The 21,450-nt window shown below is 40.9% G+C and overlaps 1 protein-coding gene across 1 annotated transcript in view; it reads right to left on the bottom strand.

The window, feature by feature from the left end:
* Positions 1 to 20,675, bottom strand: part of LOC148217010 (rho-associated protein kinase 2-like) — a 39,965-nt gene extending 19,290 nt beyond the window's left edge. The window contains 8 exon segments of the mRNA XM_088136099.1: positions 3,717 to 3,876; positions 5,247 to 5,338; positions 6,589 to 6,592; positions 6,817 to 6,954; positions 9,826 to 9,970; positions 17,740 to 18,000; positions 18,749 to 18,886; positions 20,575 to 20,675. Of these exon segments, the coding sequence (XP_087992225.1) occupies positions 3,717 to 3,876; positions 5,247 to 5,338; positions 6,589 to 6,592; positions 6,817 to 6,954; positions 9,826 to 9,970; positions 17,740 to 18,000; positions 18,749 to 18,886; positions 20,575 to 20,640 (1,004 nt within the window). The 5' untranslated portion in view covers positions 20,641 to 20,675.
* Between the last annotated feature and the right edge of the window lie 775 nt (positions 20,676 to 21,450).

The raw sequence follows: 21,450 nt of genomic DNA, 5'->3' as shown, positions 1-21,450 counted from the left end.
CGCAAGTGCCATGCTGGGCTTGGGGGGTTTCCCAGTGCCCTTGGTTTTTAGCAGGTCGGTTAGGGGAAGGGCGATTTGGGCGAAGTTCGGGATGAACTGACGATAGAAGTTCGCAAACCCTAGGAAGCTTTGGAGTTGCCTCCGGGTTCGCGGCGCTTCCCAGCCCAGGACATCCCTTACTTTCGCCGGGTCCATCTCAATTCCCCGGCTGGATATTCGGTAGCCGAGGTAGTCTAGTTGCTCTCGATGGAACTCGCATTTCGAGAGCTTTGCGTACAGCTGTGCCTTCAGCAGTCTCTGGAGCACCGTGCGCACCAGGCTCACGTGCTCCGCCAGGGTCTCGGTGTAGATGAGGATGTCGTCCAGGTAGACCAGGACGCCCCGGTAGAGTAGGTCGTGCAGCACCTCATTAATTAGCTGCATAAATACCCCGGGGCCCCTTTTAATCCGAACGGCATCACGGAAAACTGGTAGCTTCCGAGCGGGGTGTTGAACGCCGTCTTCCACTCATCTTTTGCGCGGATCCTAACTCTGAAGTAGGCTTCGCGCAAGTCCAGTTTTGTGAACACCCTCCCCTTCGACAGATGCGACATCAAGTCCTTCATCAGGGGGAGGGGTATTTGTACTCCGTGCTGATTGCGTTCAGCCCCCGGTAGTCTACGCACATACGGAGCGAGCCGTCCTTCTTCTCCCGGAATAACACCGGGGCCGCTAATGGTGACTTCGCGGGTTGGATGAATCCCCGTGCTAGGTTCTTGTCTATGAACTCGCGCAGGGCTCCCATCTCCCTCCTCGACAGGGAGTACATTTTTGGCTTAGGCAGGGTCGCTCCTGGCTCTAGCTCGATGGCGCAATCACTGGGCCGGTGTGGTGGGAGCTGGTCAGACTCCTTCTCCCCGAGCGCTGCCGCCAGGTCTCGATACTGCCTCGGGATTCCGCCGCCCGTCGGGGGTTCCCCGGGTCCGGCCCCTCGCTTTGCGGTTGCCTCGCCAGTCGCCGCTGCCTCCCCTCGCCTCGGGATCGTGGCGGTTCTCCGGGGTCCCGGCGCTGCTGCTGCTGCTGTTGCTGTTGCCGCCCGGGTCTCGGGCCCCAACTGCTCTCGCCCCGTCTCCCGGTGTCCCGGACCCTCCGCTTGTCCGCCGGTGGTTGCGGCTGCCTCCGTCTCCACGGCTCGGTCCCCTCTGCTCTCGCCCCTCGCCGGTCTGTCGACCCCGAACCGCACTGCCTCCGCCGTCCAATCGACTCGTGGGTTCCGCCGCCGCAGCCACGCCAAGCCGAGTACCACCGCGTAGTCGGCCACCGGGACCACCACGAACCTCAGTTCTTCCCGGTGACTCCCGATCGTCATCTGGACCGGCTCGGTGTAATACTGAGCTGGCCCCCCCCCTGCCAGCGTGCCATCTAACTGGCTGAATGAAATGGGCTCCCGGAGGCGCCTCAGCTGTAGCCCGAGCCCCGAGACCACCGCTGGGTGCATCAAGCAGTGGGTGCAGCCCGAGTCCAGTAGCGCCCGTAGCTGCGCCTCCCTCCGGATCTCACCCCCGGACGTGTATCCTCACCCGGAACGGTGGGCAGTCCTCGTCTCCTATTGGGTCCGCGCGCCTCGACTCCCTGCTCGCACTGGGACGCCGTTCAGTGCGAGCGCGCCTCGTTTCCCGCCGGCCCCGAGTCCTCTCCGGAGGATGCTGTCTCCGGGGTCGACCACCCCCCGCGTCCTTTCTCGGTCACCGCCGCCACTGCCCCCTTCCGCGGTCGGTCACCGGTCCTTTTCCCGTTCGCACGCGGGGTTTTGACTTCGGGCCGTGGTGGGGCGCCTTCCCGCTCCGTCGGGCACTGCGCCGCTCGGTGGCCTCTGCCTCCGCATCGGAAGCACAGATTTGGGGCTCTGGTCGCCTCTCGCCTCCCGGTGGACTGCCGTCGACCGCTCCGTCTCTCCTCGGGGGTCCTCTCCCTCGGCCGGTCCCTCGTCTGGTCCCGTCGTCTTGTGCTCTGTTGGATCTGCCGCCACGCCGATTCCGCCGTTCCGGCCAGCCAGATCCAATCCTTCACTGTGGCCGGGTCGTCCCGCCCCAGTGCCCGTTCCAGGATCTCTGGGTTGAGTCCCCTCTTAAAATACTTCACCTTCAGGGACTCCGGCCAGTCCGCGAGCTTCTCGGCCAACCTCCGGAACTCCAGGGCATATTCCGATACCGATTTGCCCCGCTGCCTGAATTGTAGGATGTCGTCCTCCGCCCGCTTGGCGCTCAATGTGTCCTCGAATCTGTCCCGGAGCGCCTGCATGAAGTCCGGGAAACTCCGTAGTTCCGCCGCGTTGGCATCGTACAGCCCGATCACCCAGCTGGCGGCTTGGCCATCTAGCAGCTCGGCCACGTAGGATACCCTGTCCTCGTCTCTGGCGAATAGGTGACCACCCCTCTGCATGAACCCCCTGACGTGCGTCAGAAAGTGCGGCAGCTGTTCGGGGTCCCCTGAGAACTTCCCAGTGATACCTCGAAGTCTCAGGGCGTCTGCCGCCCGTTGGTCCTCCGACCGGGGCGCCGTGGGTGGTGCCGGCGGGGGTGTCGGACCGCCCCCCTGTCGCTCGCCTCCTCGTTCACCGCCGGTGGCCCCACTCTCTGTAGTAGGGTCTGGAGCATCGCCTCCACGGCGTCTAGGCGTCGCTCGACTCTCTCCTCTAGTCGGGCGAATTTCTCGCTCCACTCACGGTTCCGGAACCCCGAACCCCGGGTCATCGTAACGCCCGAATCGTCTGGTCCTTGATTCACGCCCATCGACCACCGCTTGGATGGAGTGCGCCCGGCCCTGGCCGCTGCCCCGTCGCTCCCGGGCGGCTCCGACCGCCCTTCCGCGAGCCTGGATCCCTCGCGCTCCAGCTGACCCACGGATTCCTCGTCGCTGGTCATGCCTGTATTGAGAAAGAAAACGCTCCTCGGTGGTACCGGGTAGCGCTGACGGTGAGTCCTGGCTTTATGTGAGATTTGCCCCGTTCGACAGAGAAACTCTCGTGACACGTGTGGTTCACAAAGAAGGTTTACTCATGCGTAACGTAGTAGTCACAAGCAAAGCCAGGACTGGCTTGGTACAATTGCATCACTTGTTATATTCCCCCTTCCCGCGCTTTTTCCCGCCTCGTGATCGCGTTGCGGCTGTGGGCTATTAGGCCCCCAATGTCCCCCTGATCGTTCATGATGGCAGGGTCGGTCAGAGTCCATTGTCCTTGATTGCCAGTCCCCCTCCGGCTGGGTTGGCCCCTCCCTGCTACGTGCAGACCCGCGGGTTCTGTGCTGCGTTACGATCTTGTTTCGCTGCCCTGCGGCCCCGTTCCTTGCTTGCTCGCGCCGTTATCAGTTCGTAATTAAAAGCTTCCGCTGCGGTTTTCCTGTTTAGCTGGCCGCAGGTGGCTCGTTAATTAGCGGCGCTTTCGGTTCCTCTTTTCCCCGCTAGCTACCGCCGGTGGATTCCGCGTGGTCTGGTTGCGAGCTTCCCTGCAGCCCCGTGCTTCCCTGAAACCTCGTGCTGACCGAACCTGACAAAACAAACATACAAACATATATATATATATATATATATACACACACACACACACACACACACACATATATATATATATATATATATATATATATATATATCACAAATACACACACACACAAATAAAATAACCACTGAAAAGCCAGGTTAATTGTTATGCATATTTTTACACATATGCTACATACAGGTTCTCTCTGAAGTAGGTAAATCCTATAAAAGGCAGCTGGTTTCCAACAAATGCCTTAGGAACTGGAAAGGTTTCAACATCTCCTTTGTCATCTTCAATATCATCAAAATTGCTGCTATCTATGTCACTACTCAGCTCAGGTACAACTGGTGCAGCAGCTAAAAAAAAAGTAAATCCCTGTATTAGAACAAAATTCAATGCTCTTACATTAAAACAGCCATTTTTCTTCTGCCATGTAAGGTTTTAACTTTGTATCACATCCCAGCACCAGGGTCTTGATCATCACCCTACTAGAGACCTCATGTAAATGGAAACCATCTCCTATTTTCTCAAAGCCTCTTCTGAAGGTCTAGAGTTGTTCCCAAACTTGTTGACAGTGTGGCTGATAGCTACTGGGAAATAAGGAGAATAGCCAAATAAGGAAATAGCTTGCACAAGTGGATCTCCAAAAAGGACTTCCAGGGACTGCTGGGAGCTGCAAGCTACAGGATTTTCTTCTAGGAGGTTCTCCCCCCCCGCCCCCATTACAGTTCTTAGGATCCAATTCTGCAAATTTAATCCATACTGGTAAACTGGTAGGCCACAATGCTTCATATTGTATAAGATTAAAATAGTTTCAAAATAAAAAAAATTAAATCAATTACTAATTAACATTATTTTGCCTCAGAACAATCAATCAGCAAGCTTGCTTATTCCAAACTGGGGCAAAGATTAAATTATTTGAGAATCTCTATTAAACAAATTCATCCATATTATATATTAAGATTACATGTCTGACTATACAAAGCTGACATGATAGATGCCTAAGTCCAATAAGAATAATCATGTGTACCATAAAATATCTATGAGATTTAAGGTTCATTTCAGCTCCCATAATCTGTCCCTTTCGAAAATAGAAGTTGAAAATTGGCTGCTCTAAGAATGAGACCCATCACAATAGACTATGAAAATGAAAAATTTCATAAAGAGTCAAATTTCTGCATTATAGTTCCTCTCTCTCTGTGAATCACATAGATGCTACAATGGTTTACAATCCATTTTGAAATGTCCTAATTTTTTATTTATGAGTCAGCACATTCCAGAGTCTCCACCTTTAACCTGGCTAAGCACTTTATAATCACCCACCACTATCAATGAACCCTTCCCCAATCCAACTCTTCTAGTAGGTGCTGAGAACACGGGAGTGAGTCTTTTCTTACTTTGTAAAGGCAAGGCCTCTGAAGGTAATGGAAAAGCTTGCCCTTTGGAGTGCATAAGACTTTTACAAGTGAGATTTGCACTGAATAGTGTATTTCGTGTAACAAATACCCAAGGAACAGCAAAACACAGAAGCTTATTTTAGAAGCATTTCACCAACTTTCACTCTAGAAACTTTACTTTGGCATTTACCTGGAAAAATGTAAGTGTAATTTAAAAATTAAATACCATAAATACCACTGTAAAGATCTTTCATTTTAAATCCATGTTACACAAGTTTTAGACACGCACACAAGGAAAATGCATTTTTCCAACTATAAAAGATACTTACTGTCTCGAATGTTATTCCAATCCCACTGATCATTCTTAAAGAATGGATGAGATTTGATTTCTTCTACTCCGCTTCTCCCTAGCCACACCTCCCTAAACATAGCAGTTAAATCAAATTTTATTGTAAGATCTAAAATTTTCTATTTTGAAGCAACTTGTTCACAGATATTATTCCAATGCCAAAGTTGCCTAAATCCTTAAGATAAGCTATCATTCTTAGCTGTTCTTCATTAACATTAATTGCAACCTGAATTCTCTCACTGCATTTCCAACTAAATTTCTCAGTACTCTCACATATACAGGATGAAATAACTGGAAATCTCAATCTGCCACATGTGGAGTAAGACATAATTCCAAATGGACTCTGTAGAAAAGGAATGCTGGAAAAAAGCTCTTAAAAACAAAAACAAACCCAGCCTATAAGTTTGCCAAACCACAGTGCAAACATTTCAACGTAAGTGACAGAAGACCTGGCTTCCTAACACAGAAAGTTATTCAAACTCTACTGGAATAAGTATTTCAAAGATCACATCCTTTAAACTCACCCATACACATATGCATATTTTCCCCAAAACTGAAAAATGAAACCACTATGTAAGGGGCAAACTCATTTCTTTTCAACGTAACATTTTTGTGTTCCTAACCCCACCTAAGGAAATCCTTATGTATCAAAATTACAGGTGTATAACTAATATTAACTCTCCATTTCTTTGGTGGCAATTGTGTATCTTAAAGAAAAAGGTGATTTACCATAAACAAATGCACTGGGCACTCATACATACATATACACTCAAATATATCAACATACATAGAAAGGCCTACATTCAAAGTCCTCTTTAAAACTTCAAAATATTTCCTCTGTATTTCTTTTCTCTTTGCCCTTGTATGGGGACAGAAAGTTATACAAAATGAAGGTCTTAAACTGCAGGTTTAAGCACAATATTTGGTCTAAAGTAACATGTTTGTTTAATTTCCATCATTTCATATAGCCCTCAAGAGAATCAAGAAAATCAGGGTCATTTAACTGATTCTGAATATTAGTAATAGTTGAGAATGGGGTTGAAGGAAGTTGATTTTTCTTACATTACCAATATTTAAATTTGGGTTGCATTTGCCTTGATACTCATGAATGCTCCTGGGTGGTCAGGACAAGCAGGAGACAACCTCTAGCAGAAGTAAGATGTGTGTCTGGTGAAAGATCATGGTTAGTGGGAGTTCTTTTTTACCTTCACCCTCCTCTAATTCAGTGGGACATTTATAAGATGGTAAACCTGATCACTATTCCATGTGATTCCTAGGAAAACCCAATCAGTACTTCCTAACAGAAAAGGACCTCTCCTAACCGGTCTCCCAGGACTTGATTTCCTGGAATTTCTCATAATTAAGCTAAGTCGAAAGTACTGCCTGAATTAATGAAAAAATTTAGTTTAAGTTGGATTTTGTCTGCAAATGGAATCTCAATGATTGCGCTCCAATGATTTTATCAGTGAGATCTTCTAAATGCCTCTTTGGGTAGAACAGTTTCCAGTAACAAATCTACCCTATTAAGGAAAAAAAATATGCTTGCAAACCTGTCTGTTAAAAAGCACAGATAAGGTCCTTTGCATGCTTTGAAATTTCTACATCTTCTGGGAAATGTAATGAGTTCTTGTGATCCATTATTTTACTGTAAGTTCCCACCAACGAATCAGCATAAAATGGAGTATCTCCTAAAAATTAAAAATGTACAGACATTATTATTGTGGTTGAATCTTACAGATCAAAATAGCATTTAAGATGGTAACTTGAGCATCCTACGCTTAGAGACTCAAAACATAAACTTGCTGGGACTCTTCAGACTCAAACTGGGCTTCTACACTCTTCTTCCCCCCCTCCCCTTTCTCTGCCAAGGAAGCCCATAATTTATACAACGCCTATTTCAACAATCCAGAATCAAACTATGGTTTACAATTCTGGCTTGTTCAACACTGTAGGTTGAAATCAAATGTTTTGTTAGTACTATCACAACGGTAGTTCCACTTCTTTTCCTCCCCTCCTCCTCCCCCATATCTCAGATGCCCTTAACAGAAAAGCAGAACTTGTAGGTGGATGGAAGAAAGAGGAAGAGAGAAAAGCATTCCATTCTGCCAACAGAAACTGCCCCTATTCGTGCAACATTCATACCATCAGGTTCCAAGTTGTACCCCTGAGTCTGGGCACAAGAAGGAATCCTACTTTGGTTCACAGCAGAAATTATGTTTTTAACTACTTTATTTCAAGAGGAACTGGGAGAAGAAACTGCAATCTCTAGCTTCACGAAAATTGTATGGCCTTAACCCTAACCAAGGTTTATATTATGCTCAAATCCTCATGACAATTATTATTTTTAATATGCACAAATTATATTTCCTAGTGCTTCAAAACAATCACCCTCACTATATTAAAAATTCCTTATATTGGTTTATGTATTTAACTACAGTACCACAACTTTTACACAAATATTTAAAGTGAAAACATTATAGCATAGAGAGAGGAGAGAATCTGCTACTGAGAATGGACAATTTGCTATCATGAATCTTCTATCTCAAAAAGTGTAGGGGAGAGAGAGAAATTTATTATGCAATTTATCTATGAATATCTATAAACATTCCTAATTCAGGCAACACTTATTTCAAATTTTTCCACCATATCAAAGGCCTTTTCCGCATCCAGAAAAATCACTGCTAATTACAGTTTTTCTGAGTATATATCCAGAATTACAATTAGTAATTTCATATTACTAGATACCTGGTGGCCTTTTCTAAAAACTGGACTGTGCATGATGTATAATTGAAGGTCATATAATCTGTAACGCATGTGCCATTCTAAAATCTGAACAGTAGTGGGGCAAATAAATCAATATGTAACACCAACCAATAAGATAACCATCTGGACCAGAAGGTTCTTATTTTCATAGATTTAATGGTATCGATTCTCAGTGAAATAAATGGGCAGCTAGGTCATGTAGAATCTTGGAAATACAAAAATTGATTCATTTCTTTCTGAGTTAAATGTGTCACAGGATTATGCAATGAAGAATTAAAATAAACAGATTGCTGATTTACTGAGTCAGAATCACTATGTATCTTGAAGTGGGCATCCTAAATAGGAAAGATATTATATTGCTGCCATGGTTTCAACTACTAATTTACCAAATCTTTTACCTTCTTCTCTTCTCTTTGCTTTAAACTGTTCAGCAAATATTCTGCTTCATTAAAAAGTTCCTGTTTATCACTCATAAATGCTTTATATATCCTAGTGTAAGTCATCTTGCATATGTGTTCAAAGTTTCCTTAACTTCTCCCTCATTTTAATCTTTTGCAGTGATCAAAACCTCAGGTACATATTTTTCCATTAGAGTTGTTATAGGCTGCAAATATAATGTCTAGCAAATGTAATCAGAGAAATAATGTATATTATTGCTGCATTAGCCTTGTAGTCAGATCACTTCATCTGAAGACCTTTGTTTTTGAAACATTTGCCATCCCTGTTAGGAGCTGTTTATCAGAATTTTTAAGCTGAGTAATTAATTATTTCATGTGACTCAATCACCAGGCTTTTTGTCTCTGCTATTTTTTTTTTATCTAAAGCCCCAAATATCTGATTTAAAAGCTCTAATTTCTCCTTCCAATTATTTATTAAGGTTTTTATCTGCATAAACCAGTCATTATAACACTTCGTATATAATGGGAACAAGCTTTTAAAGTGGTGAGAAGCCTAGTTTTCTTTTCTTTTGGATTTGGGCTGGACCAGTTGAGTCAAAAAATAAAACTCTTTTTCCTTAACTGAGAAGTAATTACACTTGTAAAAACAGCATGTTGCCATATCAAGTGGAAGTCCCAACCCAATTTTCAATGATCTTTGGGCAAGTTCATTTTATAATGATGTAAAAAGCATTACTAAAAGTCAGAGTCACTTAGGGACCAGAATCATCAGCGGCAAGAGCACACACACCCTGCAAATCTGCATTGTATAAGTGGAGCAGTTACACTACTAAATGTACTATGTTAAGTACTGTGCAAAACAAGCAGCACAAATCTTTCTCTGGGTTAGTCAGAAGTAAAGTTTTATTGGAAGCGTTTGCAAAGGCTGGTGGGCTTCATTGCAAATAAGAAGCCACACCCACATACACACTCCGGCCTAATTATATACCTTCCCGATCGCAAGTCCCTCCCCTTTTCCCCATTGGCTAAGGTACTCTGGGTGTACAGTCTTTCCGGCCGCTCTATGATTTCTTCCTGGTCCCTCCCACCTCATCCATTGCAAGTCTATGGTAATTTGCTCAAGGTTTCAGATAATTGCATTATACTGATAAAGACTGCCCCAGGTTAAATTAGTTTTTATTTACATTGTCCCACACAAGGAGACAACTTCCTCTCCATCTGCCACTATTTGATAACCATAACACTTAACACTACTTCCTTATCTCTCACGCAGCTGCACTCTTAGCATGCTCAAGCTACTATTTCTTTGTCAATAATAACATATTTTAACCATCTCTCACAGTACTATCAAGACAAAAATCCAAACACAAGCAAGGAAAAGAAAAAATCACTACTTACCAACAAGCATTTTGAACAGAAAAACTCCTACCGACCACCAATCACATTCCCGTCCATAACATCCATCGCCACCTTGTGATTTTAATACTTCAGGTGATATGTAATCTGGTGTTCCAACAGCTGTATCACAACGCACCATGCCAGTCTATTTAACCCCATAAACAATGACAATTAAACAACTCTTAGATATGATAACTGACACTAAGTTAGCACAACATTTTTCTTCATTTTAACCAGGATACCATTTTTTCAAACTATCAATACACCTTGTGCTTTTTTTGTTGTGAAGCTTAGGGCCTCAGTGTAAAGAAATCTTGTTCACCGAAGTGAAAGAGTTAATCTTGAAGTTAAACAAAGTCAGACAAAGTAACCAAAAGCTGAGCATGCATGCTATGTCCAATTCATGGCTCACAGAATCTACTGGTTTGCAATAAATTGCAAAGGGGTTTTGGAGCTGCTCCTAAAACAACAGAAAACAATATATAGTCACACCTCTATTTACAGTGAGTAACTTAGTGGCTGCAAGCACACCAGTTATAGTATATAGTCCATATGAATCTATAAAGGAAGCATATTTTTCTATAAGCTGATAGTATATCTATTAAATTGTACTGCAGTATAATAGCTAAAAATACAACCTGTGAAGCAGAAGTTCCAGGTTCAGTTCTTATCTTTACCTAATCTTTATTTATTTATTTATTTATTTATTTTATTTATTTATTTATTAATATATCTCTGCCCATCTCCCCTCATGGGGGACTCTGGGTGGCTCACATAACCCATTAAAACAATAAATATATATACAATGACATAAAACATAAAAACTGTACAAAACGTTACTAAAAGAAAAGAAAAAATCCAAGAGGCTGATGGTTTCCAGAGCTGCAGACGACAGGCCTCTATGGGGCTAGCCATCCCCACACTTGATGTCCTCCCTCCCCACCCCAGGCCGAGTGGCAGAGCCAGGTTTTCAAATCCCTCCGGAAGGCCAGGAGTGGGGGGGCCAATCTCACCTCTGGGGGCAAGACATTCCAAAGGGCGGGGGCTACAGCAGAGAAGGTCCTTACTACTTCCTTACTACTACTTCCTTACTACTAAGTATAAATATTTGTTATATTTAGCACTGAAACTGTAACCAGTTAATAGGAGTAGTGTTCCACTCTGAAAGGAATATTTTTTAAAGAATAACTGATAGTAATATCTACAAATAATGTGCATTAGTTGCTTTGAACAGTTTGAGACGCAAGAAGTATATAAATCAGGTTTCTTCTTTACGTCTACACTGGAATGATTTAGAAACCACATTAAGTCATAACTCAGAACTATGCAAACCAGCCTACTATAATCTCTACATGGGGCTGCCCTTGAAGAATATTTGGAAGCTTCATCTGGTGCAAAATGTGGTGGCATGGGCAGTCATGGGTGCTGGTCATTTAGCACACGTGATACCTCTACTTCACGAGCTGCAATGGTTACCGTTATGCTTCTGGGTGCAGTTTAAACATCTTTAAAGCCCTTCACGGCTTGGAGCCAGGCTACCTGCAGGACCATCTCTCCCCAGGGGCTTCCACCCGTCCTGTTAAGATCCGGCAGGAGAAGCATGCTCTGGGTCCCAGGAAGAGGGCCTTTTCTGCCATGGCACCCACCCTTTGGAACATTATTGCCCCTTGAGGTCAGACTTGCTCTGATCCTACTGGCCTTTGCAAGGCACTAAAACCTTGGCTCTGCCTGGAGCTCTGCAGCTCTGGGTGAACCCATTTCTGGGTTATATTGATTGTGGAATGCTAGGAGTTTCTTGGTTGTTACTTTTTAAGTTATTTATGTTTTTAAGTATTTTGTTTTTATTCTGTTTTTAACCTGTTTTAACTATCAGCCACCTAGAGTCACATATATGAGATAGGCAGCCATATAAATTTAATAATAAATAAATAAATCCTCAAAAGCTCCAGTCCATCTCCAACACGCAAGAAGATGATGAAACTGTAATACATTTGTTCATAGTTTACAGTGGTGCTTAAAAGGTTTTGAACCCTTTTGAATTTCCAGTACTTCTGCATCCATTTGACCTAAAACACGATCCATTCCTCACAGATGAAATTGAAGCTAAAGGTCAAGAATTCTGTTCTTTAAATAAGGCAGGACCTCCCACACTCACATCTGACTATCATCCCACTGATTGAAACACCGGACTCTAATTTCCCCTTCAAATGAACTGATAATCCTAGAGGTTCACTTACTTTTGCCACGCACAAATGTCACTTTGGATCATTTGCCTCAATAAATAAATGAACAAGTATAATGTTTTAGACTCGTTTGCTTAATTGGGTTCTCTTTATCTAGTTTTAGGACTTATGTGGAGAATGGACCACATTTTAGGGCACATTGATGCAGAAACATTGAAAATTCAAAAAGGTTCATAAATTTCTAAGCACCACTGTAAATGAATAATAATTTATTAACAGATTGGAAATTCTGATTGTCTTAACATCACTGGAACAAGCCCAGTGACACCCTAGTTTAGCTTGGCTTATTCAAATAGTTTAAGCTCATTACAATGACTTTATGTAGACAGAAGCCTGAAGGTTATATGTTACCCTTCCTTTCTTCATATCCACAAGGGTTAGAGATAAGATGCTTTTGTGTCTGCTACTAATTAAATGCCACTTTAAAATGTGGTTAATTTTAGCATACTTAAGTCAACTACAAACCTTATTTAACAAGTTGTGCTGCTCCAAGAAACCACAGTTAAGTGTATAGTAACACATAACCATTACTTTCTAAGCAAAATTCTTAAAGCAGCGTGACAATTTTTTTTTTTTGGCTGAGGATACACTTTCATTTTAAAAAGGGCTTCAAGATCTTCAAAGAGCATGACTTATGGCTCCATAATTTCACTGGAAGGAGGGGATTTCAGGTATTTTTCACGTGGAAGGGTTAAAGTGCAAAATTGTGAGATGAATTCCTTGAGTGGTTAAGCACACCTATTTTGCAAACCACATAACTGGGCACCAAAACTTACTACTAAATTTCAGTGGCAGATTCTGGGGGTGTTCTAATGCAGGAACAATGGTGCTTGAATGACTCAAATGGAGCCCACAGACTACCCTCCCCTGCATAAAATGGACAAAATTTATACATATACAAGTAGTCCTCGTTTAGTGAGTGCTTAGTGACCATTCAAAGTTATGACAATGCTAAAAAAGTGACTTACAATCTGTGCCTGAAGTTATGACCATTGCAGCACCCCCACAGTAATGTGATTGTGATCCAGGCGCTTGGCAATCAGCTCATAGTTATGACGGTTGCAGTGTCCCAGGGTCACACGATTGCCATTCGTGCGTGACCTTCCCAGCTGGCTTCCAGCAAGCAAAATCAATGGGGAACTGCATGATTCACTTAACAATCGCGTGATTCGCTTAACGACCATTGCAAAAAAGGTTGTAAAATTGGGACCAGTCATGTGAGGATTCACTTAATGACCACATCACTTAGCGACCTAAATTCTGGTCCCAACTGTGGCCATTAAGTGAGGACTACCTGTATAGCATACATTTTATATTAAATACATATTTCATTAAAACACTTTGGTGTCCATATTAAAAAATGTTTACTAGCTATCTTGCGTGTGAATTTATTGGTCCTCAGAATTCACTGGATAACTTGGAGTGCTCGTTCTGTTTTAGTTCAACCTACCTTGGGTCTGTTGTTCTGGGATAAATTAAGACATCCCCACCCCCATGTAACAGCAAAAAGGTAAGATATAGTTGCTAGAAATACATTCTAATTTACAAAACGTAGTTCACAAATCCTAAAGATAGTGGTCAGCACTGTCTACACGTATACCAATGCACTGTGAAAACTCTTCTCATATTGTTTCTCTGCTAAAGATATCCCTAAGGATGCATAAGATGGTGATGGCTTTAAAGTTGACCTTTAGCTTCTGTTGAGGCTAGAGGTGTGGGTGTATTTGCTCACATCAACATCACATTACCAGCTCCCATGTTATATCGTTAGACTAGACAGAGGGAGAGTTGGGCTGTGGAAGGAGGGGTAGGATTCTGCATAATTTTACCACGCTGTTTAGAAGAGTCAAGGGAAAAATCTGTAAAGAAATACTATTATGACTATAATCTAAACTTACTACAGTAACCATTTATGCATTTAGGGTTCTGCAAAACTACTTTAGGAAGGTATGGAGCTTAAACGGTCAGCCATGAAAGGGATGCAAAAGAATTGTTAGGAAGAAAATTGTTACGTTCCGAGAAAGGCTCAGGTGACAAGAAGTTCTACTGCTTAAATGGAGCAAGTTTACTCACTTACTGGGAGGATGCCTGCTTATAAAAATATATTTAAGCATTGCTAGCTCTTCTGTGGAAGAACAAAGTACAAGTCTAAATACAATCAATTCTGTATCTATATTTTACTTTTCACCTAGCAAATGAAGACAGAACTGTAGCATGGCACAGCCCGTGAAATGGAGCCAATGGAATTGGTATAATGTATTTTGCTCTAGCCAGAGGGACTGCTTGCATTTCTATCCAAATGTGAACCACAATTTAAAAAGTATGAAAGTTTAAAATAAGCTTTTAGAAAGAGGATCTTCTCTAATTAGGCCTAACCAATTACTTGTCCCATATAACAAGCATCTTTGTTATCTATTAGTTTCAACATGCTCTAGTAGTATTTTTTTTGGGAAACCGGTATCTGTACTAGCAATGAAGTTTTGGTGTACTCACTTCTTTTCAAAATTGGTTCAAGTATAAAAATATCTTTTTCCTTCTATATTTTAATGGATGCATAGTACCCTCTGATTTGTGGGATCATAACTTCCTTTTAACAAGGTCAGCCATAAAGAACTATGTAATTTATAAAATCTTTGAAGCATTTATTGGAGACTAGACAACCCATGACCTGTTGGGTCATCATTTCAGAGATATTTCCTTCCCAGATTCCTCAATGCCTTCAACATGGCAGAATGTCTAATGTACTTGAAAAGTTCTTAAAAATTCAGGGAGATATTCAGAGATGTATCTGCCTTGAAAGCAGCCCATGTTGAACTGTATAGCAGTCAAACATCAGGAGTTGATCACAGGAAATGTTTTATTGCATTTTATGTCATAAAATGTTTTTATAAAATTTGTCAAATTTCAATTCCACTGCTTTGCCCTACGATGCACTGTTTCGCCCAGTTAAAGGTTACACATAAACATGAGAGTTTTAGTAGCATATAGATAAAAATCTAATATATTCTCTCACCAGGCAGGAAATGTTTTCACAGTTGAGAGCCATATTTCTGGCAACCAAGGATCATGAGATCATGATATACCCAGAGCACCAAGGATGGGATTTCTGCTGATTTGGGAGAGGGGGTCTTTGGATTTTTAGATACGTTAAGCCTTTCCAAAATTATGCCCAATTTTCTGCCGAAAGTGCCATGATTAAATATTTTCATAATTTATAAAAGCAAAAGAAAACAAAAATCCATCCACTGTATAAAGTTCACTGATTGCTTCAATAAACATAACAGGCAAGTAACAATGTCTTTATCTTAGAACAATATTTACAAATCAGAACTTACATATTCCAGTCTAACTAATTCAAATGGTAAGAATATTCTATTCCAACTAGAACTATTTGGTTAATTTTAATTTTAAAATAAACTGAAAAACCACTAGGGGATGCTAAGGGTTGCTTCTGACTAGTAAATATATGACAGTTATTGCTTTTATTAATCAGCAAGCATTTATGAAGGAGATTTTAAAAATACTGAAATCAGGTCTATTTTGATTACAGAGTTTGTGTATGTATACTTTTCAAGATCCTTCCCCATCCTGTTATCCTTCTATATGTGCATGTAAGATCCTTCGTTCTTACATCCAAGATGATATCCGTTCTGGAGGAAGAAATGGTGGGTTGAAGACGGCTTTGAAAAGCGGAGCTGACAACCGCAATGGTATGAAGAGCCAGTGAGTAGACCAACTCTTTGATAATTCCTCTCTGGACAAGGAGAGAACTTGCGATCGCCCACAAATGCTCCAGACAGCTGCTCTTCGTGAGGTGACCACAAGGCAGTGGTCTCCAGCAGGTTTAGAGCGCTGGGAGACGACAAAATAGCCATCTTGCTCAAACCGCGGTTGGCGCCTTTGAAAGGACACAAAGTTTGCACACTTCCTCTTCTAATCACTTTTGGAAATTGCTTGTTAACTGCCTTTCAGCTATTAGAAACTTTGATCTTTATTATTATTATTATCATTATCATTATCATTATTCATAGTACTATTAGTTAAAGTTGTATTTATTAAATTATTTTCATATAACAAATGTGTGGGGGTCGATGAACAATCTGAAACTTCACGAAGGTGTCGATGAGCTGAAGAGTTTGGGGACCTTTGACATAGTAACAATTTCTCATTTATACAGAAAAGGGTTTGCTCTAGTGAGGAGTATGGTTTTCTGTCATCATGAGCAGCAGTAGCTATTTTCTTTAAGTTATTTCTGCAGTTAAAATACAACTGAGCATGAGCATGGGGGAATGATGACATGTGCATGCATCCTTTTAAAGTGCCCACTGCACACGAATTAGCGATTACAGCCAATATATCCACTCTTTAGTCTGATAAACTCCACTCATGATGAGGAGACTGAGGTATTCTTATTAAATGACCAATGTCCAGGTGTTTTGAAGGTAGTAGCAACATTTTTATTTATAGCCTTAGTTTATAGGAACCATTTGGACCCTTCTATGCAATGTTAGCTTTATAGGGATTCTCAGATAGATAGAGTGCTGTGTTTCTTTAAATTCTATGACTTGGTATTGGACAGTAAATAATTTTTTTTAGTCATTTCAACATATTTCAATCTGTTGGCAATCCTAAACAGAAACTTGTTCGGTAAGGAACATAAACCATGGTTTCAAGGGCCACACATAGCATTTTCAAGTCTCCTCCCCTACCCTCTCCTTCTGCCTCACTATAGACACTCCTTACGTTTAAAAGGTTCCTTCTGAAAATCAAGAAAATCTGAAAAACAGCTACAGATCAAACAACTCTGAAAGAAACCTAAGTGAGAAATACTGCTATGTGCAATCACTGGATCATCACAGAAACACTGCCTGTTTTGAATGTCGTTATTCTTTAGGGCATGTTGAAAACTAATAACAGAGAAAGTAGAGCATTTGATAAGCCTTTTCTTACAACCAGTACTGATAGCACAACAAAGACAAAGTTAGTACTTTGCAGCATGGTACATTACAGCGCAGGGACATGTTATCCGCCTTCCTTAAACAGATTTGGGTTACACCTGTTCTATAAACTTGAACCACAGAATTATGACCTAACTCATCAACTTTATACATCTGCACATCAACTTTAGCTCTCTTTTAATTTTCAAAGCAGATGATTGCATTATAATACATTTTACATTTTCCTACCTCTTTTGAAAGCAGGTGTGAGACTGAATCAATTTGCAGTCCAGAATGATATTCCAAACATGCAGTTCAGTCTCAATGTTACAAACAAACAGATGGAATGCTGAGCAAGTATCTTAAACCAATACCTCGCTCTGTCCTATCAAAAATACTTAATGTGTTAGAGGCACACTCAAGCAACAGACAAATGCAATTTCAACAGCCCTTACAACAATCCCATAGAGAAGTTTCATGTTACAGACTACAGACAGAAGGCTACAGCTGAGAGACAGTAGCTTGGTTGAGGAACCCAAGTTAATTTACAACAGTAATAAGGACTAAATCACAAATCTTCATAGCCAAGTATCTCAGCCACTACATTATATTCAGTATTAACTATGGCATAATTAAAATCTCATTACTAATATTCATATGCTGCCCAATAACAATGGGATTCTTTGGACTGTACACACTTTTTTAGAAACATACACGATGACCCAGATACGTACGTCATCCATTTTCATACAAGTACCAAAATCTGCAAGCTTCAGATGTCCATATTTATCCAAAAGCATATTATCAGGTTTCACATCTCTGTGTATCAAGCCCATGGAATGAATTGCATCGAGAGCAAGGACCACTTCAGCTGTGAAAAATTTGGCCCACTTCTCAGGCACATCATAATTGCTCATGAGGTTGACAAGATCACCACCTGGCATGTATTCCATTACCATGTATAGGTATCGGTCATCTTGAAAGGCACTAAAAAGCTGTTTCCAAAAGGAAGAACAGTTCTGAAGACTGCCAAACTGTTAAATATTCAGCAAAAGAATCACAGTGGATTTGAAGCTTTTTCCTCTTAAACCTTTAAAGAATAATTTTGGTAAGGTATGACCATTGTTAAAAGGTTTTATGAGTTCCAGAATAATTCAGTTTACCCACCAATGAAATAAATGTGTTATGTGCCACTAAACATTTCAGCAGAAAATAAAGTATAGTATTATCAACAAATTTCTTCCCTGTGTATGAAGCAGTAACTACATCAATCACCGGACAGGATGGAAAGTGACAGCCATTCAGAAGCATATTAGATAAGAACCCATGTCATAATTATAGCTTTGAGCTTTATGTTTCAATACAAGTTTCTTCCTACCAGTGGAAATGTTAAATTTTCCCTTGTTCCAAGCCTTATTTTCCTCTTTCTTAAGTAAAAATGTTAGTTTACTGCATGGGCTACCATAACTCATCTTGATATGATTTTTGAATGGGTAGGAGATTCCTGAATTCCAGAACTAATGGAAGGATTGTTTTTCAAAGAACTAGCAGTACAGAGAAATGTATATATTTAAAATCAATAAATTATATCAGTATGAGCAACTTACTACATATTTATATCAAATTCTAAACTCATGAAGTATCATCACATAAGGATGACTATTTCATCTATTTATAGGTTCCCTGTTTATTTACATTTCCCTTAAATTACCACTGACCTCTGTACACAAGAAATATCCATACCTGAACTACCCATGGACTGTTGGCAAAGGCCATTATATCTCTCTCTTCCCAGAAAAAAGCCGAATCTGACCTTTTGAGCATTTCAAATTTACTTAGAAGCTTCATGGCATAAGCTTTCTGTGTTATTTTATGGCGAACCTGTTAAAAAAATAATAGGTTATTTTATAGCAGGATTTAAAGAATAATATAGAAACTTGGATATAGTGGATCATTAATAAATAACAAAGTATAGTTCTCTAAGTTTATCTGAATGCTGAAAATCAATAGCCTTCAAGACATAGGATTAAGGAACTAGAAATCTGAAGGGTAGAACTTTCAGAAAGAAATTATGATTAGGTCAACAGCCAAAGGGAATTCACTTGTACTGTTTCACAGGATGATCAGCCACCCCCTCCCCACCTTTTTTAAACCAGTTATTACAGAGTAAAATAAAAGTCCATGGTGGACAATCAGGATTGGTGCCATCACCGAGAAGTTGAGGGCAGATCTAGCATCCATTTAACCTGTTTCTGTGTCCATTCCACCCTATGCCCCCATGGGAAGGAGAAAAGATGAGAAACAGACAGAGTTTCTAGAGAAATCCCATTCTTCAAGCCATTTATTATAGCATTTAAATGTTTCACACCAGTCTATACTACCATGTATATAAAATTTATAATCCCCAAATAACAAGAACTGTATGTGTTGGCACCATCTTTAGAACAGAGAACTCTTCTGCATGCTTAATAGTCAGAATTTGGCCCTTTTTGATGGACCCCTTAAATTAAAGCCCCAAATAGTTTCAATACATATGCATCTTTCAGCCATGTGATGAAGTGGTCAATTCATTAGCGTACTGATGGATCAAAAATCATTACCAGTGACTGAGGAATGTGCTCATGTATGTTGCTCTAATGTCTCCTGTTACCTCCTCCTACTAGTAGGGAAGCTAAGAGACTGGACAGCTCCATTCTTCTGTATGAAGGAGGAATTCCTCTCAAGGGAAACCAGAGTAAGAAGCAGAAACAATCAGAACAGCACACATTCGCATATGCCTCATTCTGAAGAATTCTGGCAATATACTGTGTAATATTAATGTCTCAAAAACTTGTTATGTCTAATAATACCACTCTGACTTACTAATCCCTTACATAAAAATATAAAAACAGCCATGCTGAATTGGACCACAGACCTCTCTTGTCCAACAGTTTATTTCCATAATGGCCAACAAAATGCCAACACTAACCCAAAAGCAAAACAGGAACACACAGACACACTAATATTCTAACTCCCCATAACTGGAAACAACAATCAATGCTTCCATTACCGGAGGTAATACGCAATCATCATGGCACGATGCCATTAATTGCCTATTCACCCCACAATTTATCCAATCTAGCAAGGTTGTTGGCCATCCTTAAATCTTGTAAGGGATTCTATGTTAATTATGCACTGCATGAAGTCATTCTTTCTTTTATCTGTCTCCCTAATTATCAAGAAATGTGCTGTTTTTTTAAGTGGCCATTTGCTTTTCCGTAATCTTCACTAAGCTTTCTAGTAACCCCTTGGTAATTCATAATTAGCTCATACCTTATCAATATAAATTAAATGAGGTTTTGCTCCACTATTTATTTGCTGGAAATGTGCCATAGTTGCTTATGTTTCAATTTACTTTATTCATTCATTCATTTTATTTACACTATTTTGAGACTACCCATGATGCCGAGGATCTTGTGGCAGGTTAATATGAAGCAGTGTGACCATAAAGAAAAACATTATTCCAAAAAATAAACAAATAAATAAAATAATGGAAACCCAATAGCCTTATGTTGATTCTAAGTTCTTACCAGCTGTACTTCACCAAATGCACCTCTTCCAATTATTTTAACAACATCATAATCTTCCACTTTCATTTGAAGACCACGAATTCCTTCTACAATTTTCTCATCTGAACAAGTTTAAAGAAAAATATTTGTGTTATTAAAATAATATTAAGCCACCAACTATACAGAAATTTAAGACTGGTGATTACAAATGGCACAGTCCATTTAAACTGCAGTGTCAAGATGTCTTCTCAGCAGAATGCACACAGGAAACAGACCCTTTTGCAGTGCAAAGAACTACCTTTGTAAACTAAGAAAAGCAGGCCCTGAAATCATAAATATACATAAACGGCAAAACAAAACCATATTCATTAAAACAGCATTGTTACTTTTACCCACTAAACTCAGAAACATTTTAACAATGAAAGTTATAAGAAATTTTAAGATATCATAAAAAATCGTATTTCAACTTTTTTATCACTGACCCCCAAAGTCAAATCATACTATTTTGTCAAATCTCCCAAAGACTGTCATTCTGAAGTGGCCTGGGTATTTCTTAACAGGCAAATCTTGCAGTTTTCTCTTCCCCATTTCCTCTTCCTAAAAATGTCAAGGAGGCTTTTTAAAAACAGGAAGGGTCAGGTGTGGTTCAGAGGAAGGATTGCCCTTCTATCCCCATTCCTGCTGCAGGTTCTCACATAAAGAAGATGGTTGGTTACTCACTTTCGTTGCTTCTCCTTTCCTTTCCTTTTGGGACGCAGACCTGCCAAAAGAAGACATTTTGAACACCTGAGGGCAGACCAACTGAATTGGAACGCTAGTGGGAAACCAACTAGGAAGAGGAGGAGAATTCATTAAGTATTACAAATGGTAGCGTGGATACAATCCATACTGTCTCAA

Source organism: Python bivittatus, unplaced genomic scaffold (genome assembly GCF_059951505.1).
Source record: "Python bivittatus isolate LINGU-HERP-01145 unplaced genomic scaffold, Pbiv_v1 ctg000020_np1212, whole genome shotgun sequence".
Lineage (NCBI taxonomy): Eukaryota > Metazoa > Chordata > Lepidosauria > Squamata > Pythonidae > Python > Python bivittatus.
This window is presented reverse-complemented; position numbering and strand designations above follow the sequence as displayed.